Source organism: Globicephala melas, chromosome 15 (assembly GCF_963455315.2).
Source record: "Globicephala melas chromosome 15, mGloMel1.2, whole genome shotgun sequence".
NCBI lineage: Eukaryota > Metazoa > Chordata > Mammalia > Artiodactyla > Delphinidae > Globicephala > Globicephala melas.
In genome coordinates this window covers 47,012,930-47,032,778 of record NC_083328.1, presented here as the reverse complement: position 1 = coordinate 47,032,778, position 19,849 = coordinate 47,012,930, and the positions used below count along the sequence as shown (strand labels likewise).

Here is a 19,849-nt window from a genome sequence, read left to right as displayed (position 1 = left end):
TGGATAAAAGGGAAAAATGTTACCCACAATATACTTCAAAAGAATAGAATATATTTATGTGAAGCACACAACGCAAGGCCCAACATTTTCTTTCTGAAACATGTGGCCAATTTGATGTCCCTATGTGGTGGCTAAAGAACACAAAATTAAAAGTTGTAGAATCTCTTTAGAGTGGTTTTCAACACACAACACTGTACAAAGCATTGCAAGATTTTCTAAACTTGTTCATTAGAAATTGAAGAATGAAAGATTCACACAATGGAAAAGGTCTGATTATCTTTCATTTCACCACCCTATACAAGTACTGCTTTACCTAAAAACCAATGAAATTAATTGAAAACTTAAATTACTTCATAAAAGTGGTGAGACAAGGCAAAGAATTTCATGTACATCCAACTGTAAACTCTGTTATTAAAGAAAAAGACATGGAAACTATTTCGACAATATGCTTGTGAAAAATGAAGGGGAAAAAAAGGCTTGAAACATCAAAAATGCTGAGATCAAACAATACCCCCAACCTCTTTTAATACTCTAAGAATAAAAGAGCCCCTTCTAGTAATATCCAGGGCTAGCTGTTTGAAACTGATATTTATGAAATCTAGATTATCCTGTGCATTGGGTCTGTTTGTTTTCCCAAAGTATCTCCTCTTTGTAGCAACTCTTTCTGTTATGTAACACGGTTACGTAACAATTCAGTCAGTTCTGTAGCAGGAGCTAAGAACCTCAACTGGCCAATGAGTTTATTAGCACTTCATTCCAAAAGAAAGCTTTCTTTTTCAAAAATGCTTAATACTAACACAACTACCTTTTACTTTTTGTATCAAAACAAAAGATAAACTTAAAACGTGTACCACTTCATCACATACACAAGAATTACTGATAAATATTCTAACAACAATGAGAGTCCATGGCAATCCTGTCAGGGGGAGAATGCAGATGCCCATGTGTGGGAACTACGAAGGACAGAGGAGCATGCTGAACTGCACCATTCCTTTTCACAAACACAGTTCTCGATTTGCCTAGCTCTGACACAGACAAACGTCAGTTACCACAGCTCAGTTAAATAATACCAGTCACTCAACAACCTGGTTCAAACTTCAATTACGTGGTATAGTAACTGTGAGTAATTGAATAAAGTATAAACTTCACTACTAGGTCTTTAGTTCAAAGATCACTATGTAAACTATGTAAACGTTAGATGCCCATTATGATCAGTGAACAATCATGTCATTTCACTCAACATCTGTCATGGATGGGTCACTGTGCACAGACAGCTAAGTGTGTAGTTGTGTTACCTCCTTGTCTCCCAGTGATAAGTCCACCTGACATTTTACAAATATCGATCACCAAAAAAGGGCACTAGCCAACTAAGATGAAAGTGAAGCAAAGAAACAAAAAGTGATAATGTTGGAAGTGCAATTCTAATAAAAAATAAGTGACGTTATGGAAGAAATAATTGACTGTGGGAATTTTCAACACTGCCACCATTCAAGAGACTCGAGATCTTCAGTCAGAGGAACTTAGTGAAGACAAACCTGTCAACATAAATAAGGAATATAGTTGTGACAAAAAGGATGAAGATGCCCCAGAAGAAGTGACACTGGCAAAAAAGCTGACATAAAAGGAATGCTGAGAGATACTGTACAACATGGAAAGAGCAAAGGATAAATTGTTGAAAGCTGATCCAAAATTAAAAAGAGTTTGACGATTCACCATGACATAAACAGATGCTCACTCCATATCATAACTTACATGACAGGAAAGCAAGCACTGTTCAAACTACTCTTGATAAAGGGTTTTTAGACAGAAAAAACCTACTTTAATTCTGATGTTTTAAATTAGTGTACTAAATAAATACTCATTTTAATTACTTTTTTGTTTGTTTCTCTACACATTTATAACCACCAGTAAAAGAGTTTTTAATGTTTTGACAAAAATGTCTAAAGGTCATGGAAAAAGTGTAATTTTTTGCCATTAAGATCCCTTTGCACAGTTCCGGTTTGCACAGTCATTTTTATGGTCCAGCACTACCAGGCAAAGTGTGGACTATCTATACACTGCAAGGGAAAGAAAGAAGTAAAGAAAAATCCAGAACAGTTGGGTCTACACAGATAGGGGAGTGGAATAGAGCATAAATAACTACTACTTTTATATTACACAGCACTACAGGTAAATAATAATCTTTTCCTCCTCCAGCATGTCTTCCCTCTAAGTCACACCCAAAAAGCATGGATGAAACAGAGATGTCAATTATTAAGAATAGACAGTTACTCAGAATTTATTCCATATTTTTTAATATTGTATCTTAAAACCCATGTACTCTTAAAGTGAGGACAAAATGTGTTTTATTTGATTTATAGGTAGATTAGCTGCTTAACCCACTACTGGTTTGTAGCAACAAGGGACATATTAATTGTGCAGAAGAAGACGATAAAAAGAAGTTCTCCATTTACGCTACACATTGTAGATTACCTCCCTAATAACCACTCTCCTCCCCTTCCTTTGACAACAAAACAACTAATTTGCGGGGGGAAGACAATGTGTCTAGCAGCAAGCCATGAGCTATGAGATAGTAATGAGGAAAATCCACTTCATTTCCTAGGCTCCTTTGCAACTGGGAATAGCCATGTGACCAAACTGCGCCCCTTGTCCACTGCCCCCCAAAAAACAACTAAAGAGTAATCTATTGAGAGAGATTCTGGAAAACTTTTGCATCCCAGTTAAAAAAGTGACGGACACATCTGGCACTAGTCTCCCCGCCCACACCCTCCATGGTCTCACCTTCTTCTCACCTTGAATGCAGATGTGACACCTGAAATTATAGCAGCCATATTCCATCCATAAGACAAAAGGCATGAGAGAAAACGCCCAAGAGAAATCCCAGATATGTTGGCTCCAGCATCATTGGAAACCTGAGCTAATGAATGCTTGCAACCACCCACCTCCAAAATTCTTTATTACAAGGCAGAGGGCCAGGGAGCAGGGGAACAAGTATGCATTTCTTAAGTCACCATCAGGTTTTCTATTGTTTGCAGCCAAAAGCATTCCATTAATTAACCATTCTTATTTTAAACTAAGTCAAATGTAAATGGTCAAAGACAAAGGAAAACAAAAATACTCTAATTAATTGAGGTAGCAAGCTGATTAAATATACTTCTTGCTTTAATTCTGATTTCTATTAGTATTGTGATAATGTCTGGACAATCAATTACTTTTTTAAGAAAAACGAGAAATATCAATGCAACAAAAATTGCTCAATTTATTTACTTTATTTTCAGGCTTTAAAATATTTATTCTACTGTATAATCCTTTCAAGACAATATTTATCTCCTTCAACACTGAGTAACAAAAAAGTGAACATTAGGAAAGTTACCAAAAACTCTATTCTTTTTATTATATTTATATACCCAACTCACAGCTTCTTTTATGTAGCCACAACACACAGTAGTTCCAGGCTTTAGTCAATGCTGGCTAACCAAAACTATGCTGAAACTATACACACAGGACAGGGAGAAATAAACTAAATACAGGTTGATTTAGAAAACAGCTATTTGTCCTTTCCTGTCACATCTCTAAAAAATTGCTACGCTTCCTCTCAAAAATTATAATTTTCTGCGCCATTGGCTCGTTATCTGGTGGTCTTTTCTTTCTCGGAGCGTTTTTATTACCTTTGCCAAGGTTATACAGCAAACATCTGCAAAACAAAGCCTATGGCCCGCATCCTTCCCTAAAAGCAGAAGCTGGGTCCTAGTAAAACACAGTGCTTTGTACACATTAAAGTTCATATATTCTGAGTATTAAAAATATTTTCCTGTCATTTCAGGGGTCTAAAATACTCCATTTGAATCATGCCTGAATTCCACCTCTCCACTCACTACTAGTGACCGCCATTACCACCCTCCCTTTCTCCATTACAAGATTCCACCCGGAGTAGCACCCAGAGTAGCAGTTTCCCTTCTTTTTTGGCTGAGATGAAGGCAAACAATGGCAAAGGCAAAAACAATGGTGTCTCAGTCAGTGACAGTCACCAAACACTTGAACATCCATTAACACATCTGTTCCTCCTAACAGCGGGAGCAGAATTATCACTATTTTCAGTTAAAGATAAGGAAACTGAGCCTTCCTAGGTGAAATTACTCAGTGAATTCACAGAAGGTAACCGTGGTACGGTGTCTTGACCCTATCTCCCCACCTCTCTCTCCCCACTCCACAGCAAAACTTCTCAAAAGAATTATCTCCAACCTGTTCTCCCTGATGGACCCACTCCACCTGCTCTACAATCCACCACGTCATGGAAACTGTCCTCATCCAGGTCCAAAGTCTCCAGGTGCCGAGTCCAGTGGCCAGTCCTCTGTCCTCCCAACTGTTTTGTCAGCAGCACTTGACCCAGGTGACGCCTAACTTTGAACGCTCCTCTCTGCTTCCCAGACACTCTCCTGATGGCCCCTCTGCCCCACTGGCTGCTCCATCTTTCTGTTTCGCTGGTTTCTCCTCCTCCCAATGTAGACATGTTGGCCTGGCCCAGGGTTCAGTTTTCAGACCTCTATCTTCACTCACTCCTACTAAGTGAGCTCATCTGGACACGTGGATTCATATTCCTTTTGATGCCAATGATTGCCAAATGGGAATGTCCCCCCTGACCTACCCCTAAGCTTCAGATGCATAAAACCAACTCCACAGTTAATCTTCCCTGCTGCCACATCCAGCTTTTTATTGCAAATCCTCTTAACCAGGTTGATGAGTGGTTGTTTAAATTTTTCAAAAGTTGAATATTCTCTGGGTGAAGTACAGAATCATAAAGTAGGACACATATTGTAAATATTTCCTTTTTATTTAAAACACAAAACCAATTCATTCATTCACTAGCCAATCTTTTCATATAAGACTTTCTCTGAATGTGAGCCCACGTACAAATGTTCCATATCATCTTCCTATAACACCCTGGACTGTCCTATGATTTCAAGTTTTATTTTATCTAAAAATAGAACAAGAATATAAATACACTAACAACATACTCTGAATGCACAAAGCTTCTAGATTTTTCCGATTTTTCTCAATCTTTTACAGCTGGTTTGCCCATGCTTAATTCTACAGCAACTTTTTATAGACCCACTCTGCTTTTTCAAGTTCGTTTTCAAACAAACAACTCTTTCAGTTTTCAAGCAGACAATTCTCTTTTTAAACTCAATATTCATCAGTTTATGAGAGACAATGAATTATGATAAAGGATAAAATGATAAAAACAATGAGCATAATGAAGCTCTTGGTGGCACAAAATTCAACTGAAAGGAGTAGAGGAACATAGCACACTAAAAGTGGTCTGTTACCTTGAGTGTTCAGGGTGCCTTGGCATCAGATAATATGTGTTATTGTGAAAATGAAAAGCATTGGTTAATCTGAGTTCATTAAGGGAACATGAACTAAGAAAGTTCTTGATTTCCACTTCCCACCTCCATCACCTTGATGCCATACTTTCTCCAGCTCCCTGCACCACCTTAGTAAATGGCAATACACTATGACTAAAAACTAAAACTTTTAAATCCCCTCTCTATAAGGCATCAGTAATTCCTGTCTTTCTAGGAGCCCTTATAATATATCCTGGATATATTCACTTCTCTCCATCTCCATCCCTAACATCCACAGTCCATGTGGCACCATCTCCCAACTGTAATAACTTTGTAACTAATCTCCTCACTTCTGTTTTTGCCTTCCCCTATTCACCACGTAGCAGCCAGAAAGAACTCTGTAAAATATGAATAAGGCAGTGTTGCTTCTCTGCTTTTACAATAACTCATTATTCATGAAACAAAAGTGGAAACTCCTCAAGGAGCCGGCATCTACCTACCTCTCCAGCTTCAGATCATACCATCCTCCTCTTGCCCACCATGCTTTAGGCACAATGCCCCTCTTCTCCATTCCTCCGATATGCCAAGTCCCCACCAGGGCCACTGCACATGCAGTTCATTTTGCCTGGAACACTATTCCACTGACTTCTCATAAAACTCATTTCATATTTTTCAGATGTCGCCTCAAATGTTACACCCTCAGAAAGGTCTCTAACTAGCAAGGTATCATCCTAACTAAAGGAGTCCTCTTTTGAGTCTCCCCTCCATCTCTCATATCCAAGTTACTTTGTATCATATCATCTTGTGCTTTTTTTTTCCTTTATATCAGTTATCAAACATGGTAATTATCTTACTTGATTGTATGTTTATATGTTTCCGTCTCTAGACACTAAAATGTAAAATTTCATTAGAGCAGGAATTACCTCCATCCTGTTCACCACCGTTTTCTTACTACCCAGCTCAGCACCAAGAGTAGCTGCTTAATAAATATTTTCTGAATAAAAAAGTGAATCTTCTAAGTAAGACCAGCTGAAGATATTCTCTATAAGGTCAACTGATATTTCTATGCATAAAAACCCTAAACTGATGTCCCTGAAAAAAAGACCTGTATAAGAATGTTCATAACAGCTTTATTCATAAAGTACAAGCCTGGAAATGAACCAAATGTCCATCAGTAGGAGAATGGATAAACAACTTACAGTAAATGGGAATATTATTCAGTAATAAAAAAGAATAAACCTGTGACCCACTGTCTCAAAAACGCTTTGTGAAAGAAAGCAAATAGAAAAGAGTACATTCTGTAAGATTCCAATTATACAAAGTTCAAGAGCAACACAAAACATCTATGGTGATAAAACTCAGAGCAGTGGTCACCTATGAAGGGTAGAGAATGGCTGAAAGGAAGTACAAAAGAACCAGATATGTTCTACATCTTGATAGGTATATGGGTTACATGGCTATATATATATATTTATTAAATTGCTCACTATATGCAAATTTTATCAGTTTTTTTAAAAGAACAGAAGTCCTAAATTTGCTTACTCAGACATCACATGGGATGCAAAAACCGAAGAAACAGAACCACACTACTAGGCACTTTCACCAAGGTCTACCTACTCATTTGTTCATTTGCCTCCTAAATTTCTACTCTTCTCTGGCAGAAAAATAAAAAGGTTTGGACCAAAATGTTTGATTAATTGTCCCATGTGGCAACATACTGGAAAAATATCTATCACCATGAGAGAAGATTTAGTATGCATTCATATGTGAATGAACCACATATAGCTATGACGGAAAGCATTAGCCAGTACATAAGCAATTATGGGACTAATCAATGAAGAATATTAACGAGATGCCAAGTTATATCAAATGACGATGTGACATGAGAACTCCATCATGAACTGTGTGCTAACGGACCTCTAAGCCATAGTTTGAGCATGAATGTTATGGTTTTTAATTTTTCTATCCCCCAAAACACCTAAGAAATGCCACACGCAGGCTCATGAGGGCACACAAATGCATGAAATGCAAACAAAGAAAATATAAGAACAAGAAACAGAGACATGTCATTAGAATGTACAAAAAAACCTACATGAATCCAATATATACATTTCCTTATAACACTCTATCCCCTAAACAGCCACGTTCATCCAGAGTTGCAAGGACCAAAACAGCAGCCAGGAGCCACATGGAGCTAACTGAGCACTTAAACTGTGGTGAGGACAAATGAGAAGCTAAATTTTTAATGTTATTACATTTTAATAAACTTTAATTTTAAAACAGAGTTTCAACTCAATTTCTGGGAAGTCTTAAGTATGTTTGTTATGTAACTTGTTATGTAAGCCTACTTTTTCAACTGTTAACTTTATGATATATAGATACAGACCATATTTCCAATGAAAAGTTAATGTCATAATTGAGACGTGCTGTAAGTGTAAAATACACACTGCTTTTTGAAGACTTAATACAAAAAAAAAAAGAAAATAGACTAGATCACTAGTAATATTTTTTCACTGATCACATTTTTGAAGCGATATTTTAGATTCACTGTTTTAAATAAGTCTTAAAATTAACTTCACCTGTTTCTTTTAATTTTTTTAAATGCAGCTACTGGAAAACTTAAAAAGTACATATGTGGCATGCATTATATTTCTACTGGGTTGTACTATTCTGAGGCTTATATATCTAAATGCAGGCTAAGTATATCATTATGATACATTCATTATTAATATTTCAAACACCTCCTGACCTTTTCACTTGATTGTCTTCTTTTCTTTAGTTGAATGAAATCTGTTTCCACCCTTTCTGCCAGCTCTAGTTTCCTCTTGTTTCTTTTAAATGCAGCTAAACTGAATCCTATAAAAGAAACATTAAAAATAACATTTGAAAAATATTAGGGCAATGGGGCCGATGAGAGATCCTGAAGAGCCTCCTCAGGACAAAATCCTTAAGAATGTTGGATAAAGGGTTTTATAAAGTCTTTTCAGTGTACACTGAGGTGGGAGGGAATAAGAAAAATAACCTAAAGTAAAAAAATTAAGAAAAAGGTCAAATCCAGAGAGACAAGTGAGTTCTGAAGGTAGATGCTCTCCAGGAGTGTCTGCTAATGCATGCCATGGCCCGCTCTGGTTTTGAAGGTCTCTGTGCATAAGAGACAAGAGCTGAGACTTGGGACAATGCAGCAGGAGAAAACGTATTGGAGATCATCCACATAAAAAGGGGGAACCCCAAAGGGTGATACGCCCAATGAAAGGGAAAACTAGAAAATGCCGCAATATGCAAAGAATCAGGAAACTTGTAAGTCACCGCCTTGGCTATAAACGTAAGACAAGAAAAGTCCTGTTACACTTGGCTGGTTTGGGAAGGGGAGTTCTGTTTTGTGGGTGTGTGTGGGTGTGGGTGTTGGGGGGGGGTGGGGGGGTGTACACGCATGTGTGGGTGTGTGTACACGCATGTGTGGGTGTGGGTGTGTGTATGTGCATGTGTGGGTGTGGGTGTGGGTGTGTGTACGCGCATGTGTGTGCGCATGCGCGCACAAGATGGGGTGAGGACGGGGCGCTGCTCTTGAAGAACAATTAAAATTATAAGAACAAAATACATATCTATATAACATTAAAGTATAAAAAAAAATTTTTAAGTTCAGACAGAATTAGGAGAATTCGTATTACCTATGTGGCCTGAAAAACACAAAAAACCAAAAATGATCTCGGTGAGGTAATGCTTCAAAAACCCATTAAACGCAAATGCAAATACTCCCTGGAAAAACCCACCTTAGCTCACCCAGACCTCAAAGAATTCCCATGTTCCAATTAATATGAGCCCATAGTTAAAAAAACAGTTCATAAAACGAATGAGAAATAAATCACCAAGAATGAAAAAACAAAAGTCAGCCAAACATCAGAAAGTATAATCCAACCGGCAAAGACCTCAGATACTAGTGTAATCATATATAGAATATAAAACATGTTTATGCTCACAGACATAAAAAAAAGATATTGAAAATATAACTAAGGAAGAAAAGATGATAAAATTCCCAGGCAGACTTGAAGAAGAACCAAATAGAACTTCTAAAAATAAAAAATACAATAACTGGAATTTTAAGACTTGATATACAGATTTAAACAATTAGATTCAGCTGACAAGAGAAATTACAAACTGGAATATAACACTGAAAAGATTACCAAAGTTTTCTGATAATGGCAGACTAAATTCTTAAGAGCAATTCTCCCACCAAATATTATCAAAAATGTTAGATAAAATATGAAAAACACCACCTTAAAAGCATTAAAAACCTTATAAAAAGTATCGAGCTTTTCTGGGGGTAAACTGAAGACTAAAGCTATTATTATTGCACTGTGAGCATCTGCCAACACTTGCGCACTTGAATTTGATTCCGTGGCATCAAGGAGAGGCATAAGTCAAACCCAGAGCCCATTAAAGGTGGGAGTTTCATAGGAGACACTTCCCACAGCAAGCTAGGGATTGAAAGGGCCAACATCCCCACAGGAAGGCTGAGCTAGAAACAAGCAAGTCTACCCCTACCCTCTACCCCAATACCAAGTGCATTTAGACAAGGTGGTTATCTTCAATGCACTGAAAGGAAATATCTGCTCACCCAGAACATTATATCCAGTAAAATTAACCTTCAAAAATGAAGGTGAAATAAAAATAGTTTCAGGTGAACAAGAATGAGCAAATTCATCACCAGCAAGACCTGTACTAATGAAAAACATTAAAGGGTGTTCTTCCGTAACAGGCAAAATAATACAAAGTGAAAGCTCAAAGACAAAAAAAAAAAAACAGGTAGGGAGAAGGGTGGGGAATTAAGTGCAAAGAAAAGAATATATGTGCAGGCAAATCTAAATGAAAATTGCAGTAAAACAATAAAGTGTCACAGTGTTTTTAAGTGCATATTTATTTCCCCCACATTGATGTAAATTAATCAAAATAACAGTGGGAAAATAACAAAGATACTCTAACATATTACCTTTAAGATTAATCAAGAAAATTTTAAATAAGGAAAAACAAATATGTTAGGAAAATTAAGTGGAAAAGGAACCAGAGTTGCCCTCAAGACAAAGTCTAAGAACAATAGTGTAGTAATGGACAAAAAAAAGTAATGGAACTGACCAACAAGTTTGGAAACAAACTCATGTATATCCCTAATAGAATTTGAGAATAACACTGCTTTTTCATACCACTGGGAAATCTATATGTTATTCAGTAAACTTTCTTGGCACAATACATTACCTATTTGGGGAAAAAAACACAAATTAAATTCCTACCCCACACTACACACAAATCTGAAACCTTATAAGTATTAATGATTTAAACATATAAAATCTACAAAAAGAAGTCCAAAAAGATTAAGCCATCACACAGTAGGCATAAATACCAGTCTTTTTATATCAGTCTTTTCTGAAAGAGATTTTATTTTTTATTTTTACTCGTTTTAACATTAAAGTAGAATATTTTACATTGAATGTTATCAAAGCCAGAATCCATCAAAAGGATGGTTCATTGATAAAACCATGTAAAATTTAAAATGTCTACAAGGCAAAAGACATCATATGCAAAGGTAAATGATAAATGGCATCTTTTTAAATTTTAAAGTATATGCAAATAGTTATAGATAGGATTAATAACCTTGAATCAGAACAGTCTGATATAAAATTAATAAGCTGGAGCTAGAGGGAAGATGGCAGAGTAAGAAGCACCAGGAATCTGTCTCCCCACCTAGACAACAACTGGCCTGATAGAATCTGTCTAATGTTAAGTATTATACAACTCTGGAGTCTATTAAAGAGGAAGGTTTCCAGGGGAAAGCTTCATTGTAAACTGTGGTTAATTTGGGTCAACTTCAGCTCTTCGCACAGTAGCCTCCCCACACCCTATCCCCAACCCTGTGGCAGGCAGCTGGGCATACGCTCCTAGAGCAGCTTGCACATAGCTTGTGAGAGTCAGGGTGGGCAATAAAGACCCTCTCCTCCAAATACCAGAATCTGTGCTCTGATTGCTGGTTCTGGTCACAGAGGTACAGACTCAGAGGCAGACAGCCATTGTTGCAGTGCCTCTCCCTCCAGATGAAGTGACCTCCAGGGAATTTAAAAGGCTAGTCCTTGTCTCCCTTTTTGAAGACAGACATTTAAGGAGATATACAAATGGCCAAAACGCACATGAAAAGATACTCGACAGCATAATCATTAAGAAATGAAAACTGAAATCACAAGATACCACCTCATACCCATTAGGATGGCTATTACCAAACAAAAAACAAAATAACAAGTGTTGATGAGGTTGTGGAGAAATTGGAACCTTTGTGCACTATTACTGGGAATTTAAAATGGTGTAGCTGTAATGGAAAAGAGTACACTGGTTCTTCAAAAAATTAAAAACAGAATTACCATATAATCCAGCAATTTCACTTCTGGGTACCCAAAAGAATTGAAACAGATATTTGTACACCTGTGTTCATAGCAGCATTATGCGTAATAACCAAAAGTTGGAAACAACTCAAGTTGCTTCAAACCATTCAATGTATAAATGGATAAACAAAATGTGATATATACATACAATGGAATATTATTCAGCCTTAAAAAGAAATTCTGACGCATGCTACAACATGGTTGAACCTTGAGGACATCATGCTAAGTGAAATAGGCCTGTCAGGAAAGAAAGAAAAAATGTGTGATTCCACTTATAAGAGGTACCTAGAGTAGTCAAATTCATAGGGACAGAACTAGGAATGGTGGTTGCCAAGGGCCAGGTGGAAGGAAACAAGGAGTTAGTGTTTAATGAGCACAGAGTTTCAGTTTCTCAAGATGAAAAGGATTTTGCAGATGGATGGTAGTCATAGTTATACAATGTAAATATACTTAAAGCTACTGAAATGTACCATTAAAAATGTTTAAGATGGTAAATTTTACATTGTGTATTTTACCGAAATTTTTTAAAATGTACATGTAGGGCTTCCCTGGTGGCGCAGTGGTTGAGAGTCCGCCTGCCAATGTAGGGGACACGGGTTCGTGCCCCGGTCCGGGAAGATCCCACATGCCGCGGAACGGCTGGGCCAGTGAGCCATGGCTGCTGAGCCTGTGCGTCCAGAGCCTGTGCTCCGCAACGGCAGAGGCCGCAACAGTGAGAGGCCCGCGTACCACAAAAAAAAAAAAAAAAAAAGTACATGTATATTTATTTATAGCAGCATTATTTATTATAGCCCCAAACTGGAAATAACCCAGATGCCTTTCAATGGATAAATGATTAAACAAACAGTGGTACATCCACTGTTTCGCAATAAGATGGTACAAGCTATTGATAAGAACAACCACCTGGATGAATCTCAAGAGAATTATACTACGTGATAAAAAAGCCAATTCCCAAAAACTCATATCCTATATGATACCATTTATATAACATTTTTGAAATGACAAAATTATACAAACGGAGAATAGATTAGCAACTGCCAGGTGTCAAGGAAGGGGTGAAGGTTGGAGGTGAGTAGGTGAGACTATAAAAGGGCAACATGAGATATCCCTGTGGTGATAAAAGTGTTGTGTATCTTGACTGTCAATACTATCCTGAATGTGATATTGTACTGTAGTTTGGCAAGATGTTCCCATTGATGGAAACTGGGCAAAGGGTACATGGAATCTCTCTGTTGTATTTCTTAGGATTGCATGTGAATTTATAAGTACTTCAAAATAAAAAATTTGAAACAGCGTAACTGGCCATATTAACTAGCCATATGAAATTAAGTGTTGATATATCATATACCAGTTATGATAAAACTCTACAATTACAAAGTATGTTTAATATCATGTTGTCTTTCAAAGTACCTTACACAAAGGCAGAAAAACTGTAAGAACACAATCTAGCCAACAGAAAAGAAGAAAATAGGATTCCTTGTGGTGGAATCATGCCCATAAATTGAAAGAATAGAATAACATCCTTAATCTACTCTTTACTTAATTTAAAGATGTATCCCAGGTCCAATCAAAGCATAAAACAGCTGAAAATTAAGGAATAGATGGTAGCAACTTTGTAGCACAAACTATTTAAGGTTGTCCTTTACCAAAGGAAAACAAAATTACTTTCAATTTCAACTTTAATGAATTTTCTGGAAGAATTCAAAAGAATGTACACATTCCATCGCAGACATTCTGAAAACTGAATGCGCATTGAAATTACCTACAAAACTTTAAAAACTACAGATGCCTGGGTCCCATCTACAGAGTTGCTGTTTTCATTGATTTTGAGTGCAGCCAGGGCTTCTGAATTTTTCAAAGCTCCCCAGTGACTCTGATGTGCAGCCAAAGTAGAAAACCACTGCTCTACTGGTTACACCTAACTCCAGATACGATCAATCACTAAAATCATCTTATTAGTCAGTGCTAAAGAGCTAAGCCTATTAAATTCTGATGAAATCACATCACCAAGATCATTTTCACATCCAACATATTAATGACAGTGAGAATGATATTAATAGTCAACATCTGAGTGTTTCTATGCCCCCAAAATTGGAGTAAGAATTCTTGATACATTACCTCAAGGAATCACAACGCCTCCATGAGAAAAGCGTCTTGGAGGTAACTTGCCCCTGGTCACATAAAGGCCTCTAAAGTCTGTGCTCTGAGCTACTATGTGTTCATCAATGGTACCAACTATACAAAGACAGACTTCTCAAAAGTAGACAGCAAATCTCTTAGGAATCTGGCAATAGCCAGCAAAACAGTAAATGCACATCCTCTATGAGTCAGCAATTCTACTTCCAACTATCTACCCCAATAGAACACGTATATATTAAGTGATGTGTACAAGAATATTCATGGAATTATCAATGTTAATGGCAAAATCTAGACTCAACCTGAATGCCTATCAATAAAGAAACAGCTAAATAAATATGGTAAAATGCTATTCAACAGTTTAAAAATTAATTCATCTATATATATCAACATGGACAGATTTCAAAATACATCTTGCTGCATTACAAAAAAATATTTTAAAAAGCCATGTTATAATACTACTTATCTACAAACTTACTAAAGATACTACAGTATGATACCATTTATCTACTTAAAACAGAATACTATATATTCTTTTCTAACTATATACGTTGGAATACTATATATTCCAACATTTCTGTTGGAACAGAGAGAAGCAAATCAAACAAGTAACTGTGGTTATCAGACTGAGCAGGAGTCTGGGATTGGGAATGGGAGTAAAAAGGAAGACCAGGTTTATGTAAAATGCTTCAATATTTAAGAAGATAACTTATTCCTCTGCCACACAATTAAAAAGTAATAAATACAATGGTTAGATACATTTATTAATTTATATTATTTTTATTATATTTGTTAATAGTACACATTTACAAAACATCAGTTCCAGCTCCTGGTAATGAAAGAATAGCTTATATGAGACTAACCTACAGACCAATAATAATTACAAACTCTGGGCAGAAGTTTTAAACTAAAAAAAAAAAAAAAAATGCCTATTTGAAGGCAAGTGACGAAAAGCTGGCAGAAATAGGAGAGGATTCAACCACTGAAAGAAAAGAAACATACTGGGTGAGATCCAAATTCAAACAGCTTTCACCATGAGGCACTCCCCACTCTGTGAGATACACAGAAAATAGAGCTCAGGTAGAAAACTACAGTCTTATTGGCCTGAGATGAAGGAGTCTGGGGCTACTGAAGCCACTGGAAAGTAAGGGAGGAATCCTGGAAAGGAGAAATCCACAAAAAAAGAAGCCCAAAAATCTATGTAAAAGTCCCCTCAAATCCTGAATGAGTCCTTGACTGTTCATACAGGATGCAAGATTCCGTAAAGTCCACGGAGGAAAATAACAGCTGAAAAGTGAACAGATGTTTTAGTAAATACCCACTGTAGAAGAGACAAAATTTCAAGTTTGAGACTTTCCACTGAAACCCCAGAAAGGCCATATCTCAGGAATAAAGACCACAAACTAGTACTAAGAGACAACTCTAGGATTAAGAAAAAAACTGAAATAGACTCACTTTAACAAAGCCAAAAACCAGGCTGTGACAATATCAAGGTGAACTGCAAATAATTTAATTACATGTTAGAACAAACTCAACATCATTCAAAGTATGATAACAAATCATAGTCACAAGGTGTAATTTTTTTTTAAAAAAATTGAGACATGCAACTAAACAGGAAAGTGTGACCAAGGTCAAGAAAAAAAAAAATCTATCAATAGAAACTGACCCACAGATTACCTAGATTTTAGAATTAGCAGTCAAAGATTTCAAAATAACAATGATAAATATGCCAACAATGGATATAATGGGTGAAGACATGGGAAATTCAAGACAAAGATGAAGGCTGTTTTTTAATGGAAACTTTAAAACTGAAAACATAATATTTTATATTTTTTAAATCATAACATCAGATTAATATCAAATTAGATACTGCAGGAGGAAAGATCAATAAACTCAAAGACCAATTCAACAGAAATCAAACAAATAGAAGTGTGATGGTTAATTTTATTTGACAACTTGTCTGGGCCAGAGAGTGCCCAGATATTGGTCAAGCTTTATTCTAGGTATGTCTGTGAGGGTATGTTTGATAAGGTTGAGATTTACATTTAAATTGATAGACGGAGTAAAGCAGATTGCCCTCCCTTTGTAAATGGACCTCATCCAATCAGCTCAAGGCCTTAATACAACAAATATGCAGACTCTCCCACAGTAAGAGAAAATTCCTCTTGCCTGACTGCCTTTCAACTAGAACATCAACTTTTTCCTGCCTTCATACTTGATCTGAAACATTAGCTGTTCCTGGGTCTCAAACCTGCCAGCCTTCACACTGGAACTATACAATTGACCCTCCCAGTTTTCAGGCCTTTGAACTTGGATTGAAACTACCCCATTGGCTCTCCTGGTCTCCAGCTTGCTGACTGACCCTGCATATCTTGGGACTTGTCAGCCTCCATAATTGCTTGTCAGCCTCCATGATTGCCAATTCTTTATAATATCTCTTTAGATAGACAGATGATAGATAGATAGGTATCTTATTGGTTCTGTCTCTATGGAGAGTCCTGACTAATACAGAAAGCACCGAGAACGAAGACTGAAAAAAATCAGAGCCTCAGGAACACATGACAGTATCAAATGTTTTAATATAAGTGAAATTGAAGTCCTAGAAACAGATGAGGGAGAGCATGAAGCAGAGAGTCCAATAGTTTTCCTAATTTGATTAAAAACTGAACCCTCACATTCAACACGCACAATAAAACTAGCACAAAGGAAACCATACCTAGGTGAAAACAAATAGAACAGTTTTTTAAAACAGTCAGAGAAAAAAGAAGACACATTACACACAAGGAAGCAATAATGATCATGTCTAACTTCCTAGCAGAAACAATGGAATCCAAAATATAATGGAATAACATCTTTAAAAGTGCTAAAAGGATACAATTGAATATTATTCAGCTATAAGAAGGAAATTCTGATACATGCTACAACATAGATGAAAACATGCTAAGTGAAATAATACAAATGACAAATATTACGTGATTCCACTTAGAGGAGGGACCTAGAACAGGCAAATTCATAGACAAAGAAAGCAGAATAAAGGTTACCAGGGACAGGAAGAGGGGGATGGGTAATCACTGTTTAATGGGTACAGAGTTTGTTTGGGCTGAGGAAAAAATAGAAATGGATGGTGGCGATGGTTAATCAACACTATGAATGTATTTAGTACCACTGAATTATACACTTAAAAATTGTTTAAATGGGGGCTTCCCTGGTGGGGCAGTGGTTGAGAGTCCGCCTGCCGATGCAGGGGACACAGGTTCATGCCCCGGTCCGGGAAGATCCCACATGCCGCGGAGCGGCTGGGCCCGTGAGCCATTGCTGAGACTGCACGTCCGGAGCCTGTGCTCCTCAACGGGAGAGGCCACAACAGTGAGAGGCCCGCGTACCGCAAAAAAAAAAAAAAAAATTGTTAAAACGGTAAATTTTATGTTATGAATATTTTACCACAGTAAAAAAAAAAGAAAAAAAGTGCTAAAAGGAAAAAACCTGCCAACCTAGAAGTCTATATCCAACAAAAATGTCTTTTCAAAGTAAAAGCAAAATAAGGATGTTTTTCAGATAATGAAAGCTGAGAAAAGTTTTCACCACTACATCTACCACATTACCAGAAAATATGTAGCATTCCAGGCTGAAGGAAAAGATGCCAGAAAGAAATTCAAATCTACATATAGGAATGAAATATGTAAGTACATGTGAAAATGTGTAATAAACTTAGAATAAACCTTAGAAAGACATTCTAAAAGCTGAAGGGGAATAAAAACCTACAAATTATGCCCCCCAAAAGGTAATCAAGTATAAAACATTATCATTAACCAGCACCAACATACCATTTTATTTCTACTGAGGATTAAACAAATGGCTGAGTATAAGATGGTATTTAAATTTTTTTAATCTAAATAATAGTTATAATTTCTCCTTTTAAATTCCCCATAGCTCAGAACCATTCTTTTTTGGAAAAAAAAGAATATATCACTTAACTTTCAAACACTTTATTCACAGAACATTTCTTGTTGATTGGTTATATAAGTCATAAAAAAAATCTATGGCACAATATATTTTTCTTATTACAAGTATAAAAAATAGTCAAAAATAATTTTGCCAACCTGAAAAAAAATCTAGTACTATTTTCTAACACATTTTTATATAAATGTTCTAAAGTAAAAATGGCAGACTGAATGTATGAATTCATCTCCATGCCCTACTAAAACTTTACCAAAAAGAAATTTAAGTGGGGGAAAAGACTGACATACACAAGGGGTGATTATAATGAGAAGGGAGATACCAACAGTTTTAGAACATAGAAAGCAAGTGGACAAACAGTAACTAATTGAGCAGAGGAAGATGAACCCCAATGCCCACTAGCCAAGACATCACAAAGCAAACTAATCTCGGCCAAAGTAAACTAATTCCTGCCAAAGAAACATCAAGAGAGCTCAAAGTAGAAAGCACCTGGTGTCTCTGAAAGCCAGGTTGAGACTAAAAACAGGAGAATGGGCAGAAAATTCAATAAGGAACATGTAGATGCCCAAATCCCCTCCTTGTGCTTGCAGAAAACGTGGAGAGGCTGAACTAGATCGGCACCAAATTAGCAGACACCAAGCACATCTGGCAGCAGGTACGGGGCTCTACCTAAAACCGAGTTTGATGTAAAAGTCTGATAAGGGCACTGTGACACCTCCAGCCCCTTCCCTTGTTCTGTACCAGAATACTGGCTATTGCCTTGCCAGAGCTGGGAAGATTTCTCTGTCTAATCCAAACGAAAATGTGTAGAAAAATGATCAATGCCTCCCCTCTTGAGGTCAAACAGACCTGCCCTCACACACAAAGCTGCCAACAGGTCTTTAGGTAACTCACTCATGAATATGAAAACTGCAGAGGGTCACTAGATAGTTGAGGAAATTAGCTAACATGTATTAGGGTCTGAAACAAACACAAAGACAGAGGAAGCAGAAACAGTGGATAAGAACAAGTTTTAAACCATAATATCCTAAGAGAGAGAGTAAAAATACTGAGTTCATGAAACAAAACCCCATGTTTTAAAAGTATTAATCATAGATGAATCTCTAGAAATTAAAAATATGAAAACCAAAATTATAAATTCATTAGAAGTAGATTTGGAAGATAAAATTGAAGAAACTTCCCAGAAAGCAGGACAAAAGACAGAGATTTTTAAAAGGAGAAAAAGTCACTTTTGAAAACGATACATGGGATTAGAGTACAAGATCCAACATCTAATTGAAAGAAATTAGAAAAATATAACAAAGGAGAGATAGGGGGAGAGATTATTACACAATTTTTTTTTAATTTCCCCAAAGCACATCGATTTCCAGATGGAGAGTCCAAAAGAGTACCCAGTACAATAAGTAAAAAAAGACCTATCCCAAGATATCATTGAGGTAATAAGACCACTGAAATAAGAACTTCCTTCCAAAGAGGCAAAAGATACCACAAAAAACTGGGAATCAAAGTGCCAGCAGACTGCATAATAGCAAGACTGGAAATTAGAAGACAGAGCAATTTCTTCAGAAACCTAAGCGAAAGTGATTTCCCACCTTCCATATATCAAATGAGGGAGTAAAACAAGAAAAAAAAAAAAAGACATTCGGAAACAGACAATTTGATACTGGAGAGAGGAAAAGGGAATTCCAAAGTGATGGGGAGGTGAAGACCAGATGACAGCTGCACAGCAGGCCTACTGAGCGCCCACTCTAGACCCAGGTTGCCAGGTGGCCTGCCTCCAAGGAAAAACAAGATGGAATTGGCAGATGAGCTGATTTGTGTGCCTGATATAAGAGCTCCACAGCAAGTTCCACTGGGCAGACTCTAAGGCAGCATTAGTGGTGGCGAGTGTGAGGCTCCAGGACTCTCACACTCCCGGCCTCCCTGCACACACACATTTCTCCTCCCTCCAGCCTCTCAATATTACAACTTGCAGCAGTATGCAGT

The 19,849-nt window shown here is 36.9% G+C and overlaps 1 protein-coding gene across 5 annotated transcripts in view; it reads right to left on the bottom strand.

The window, feature by feature from the left end:
* Window positions 1–19,849, bottom strand: part of TASP1 (taspase 1) — a 296,551-nt gene that overhangs the window by 214,455 nt on the left and 62,247 nt on the right. For all 5 annotated transcript variants that reach the window (XR_009559115.1, XM_060285375.2, XM_030872548.3 and 2 more), the window contains one exon: window positions 8,095–8,201. Coding sequence is in view for 4 of the 5 variants with exons in the window: in XM_060285375.2 (XP_060141358.1) it covers window positions 8,095–8,201 (107 nt within the window). In the remaining variant the exon portion in view is untranslated. The remainder of the gene's footprint in view (window positions 1–8,094; window positions 8,202–19,849) is intronic.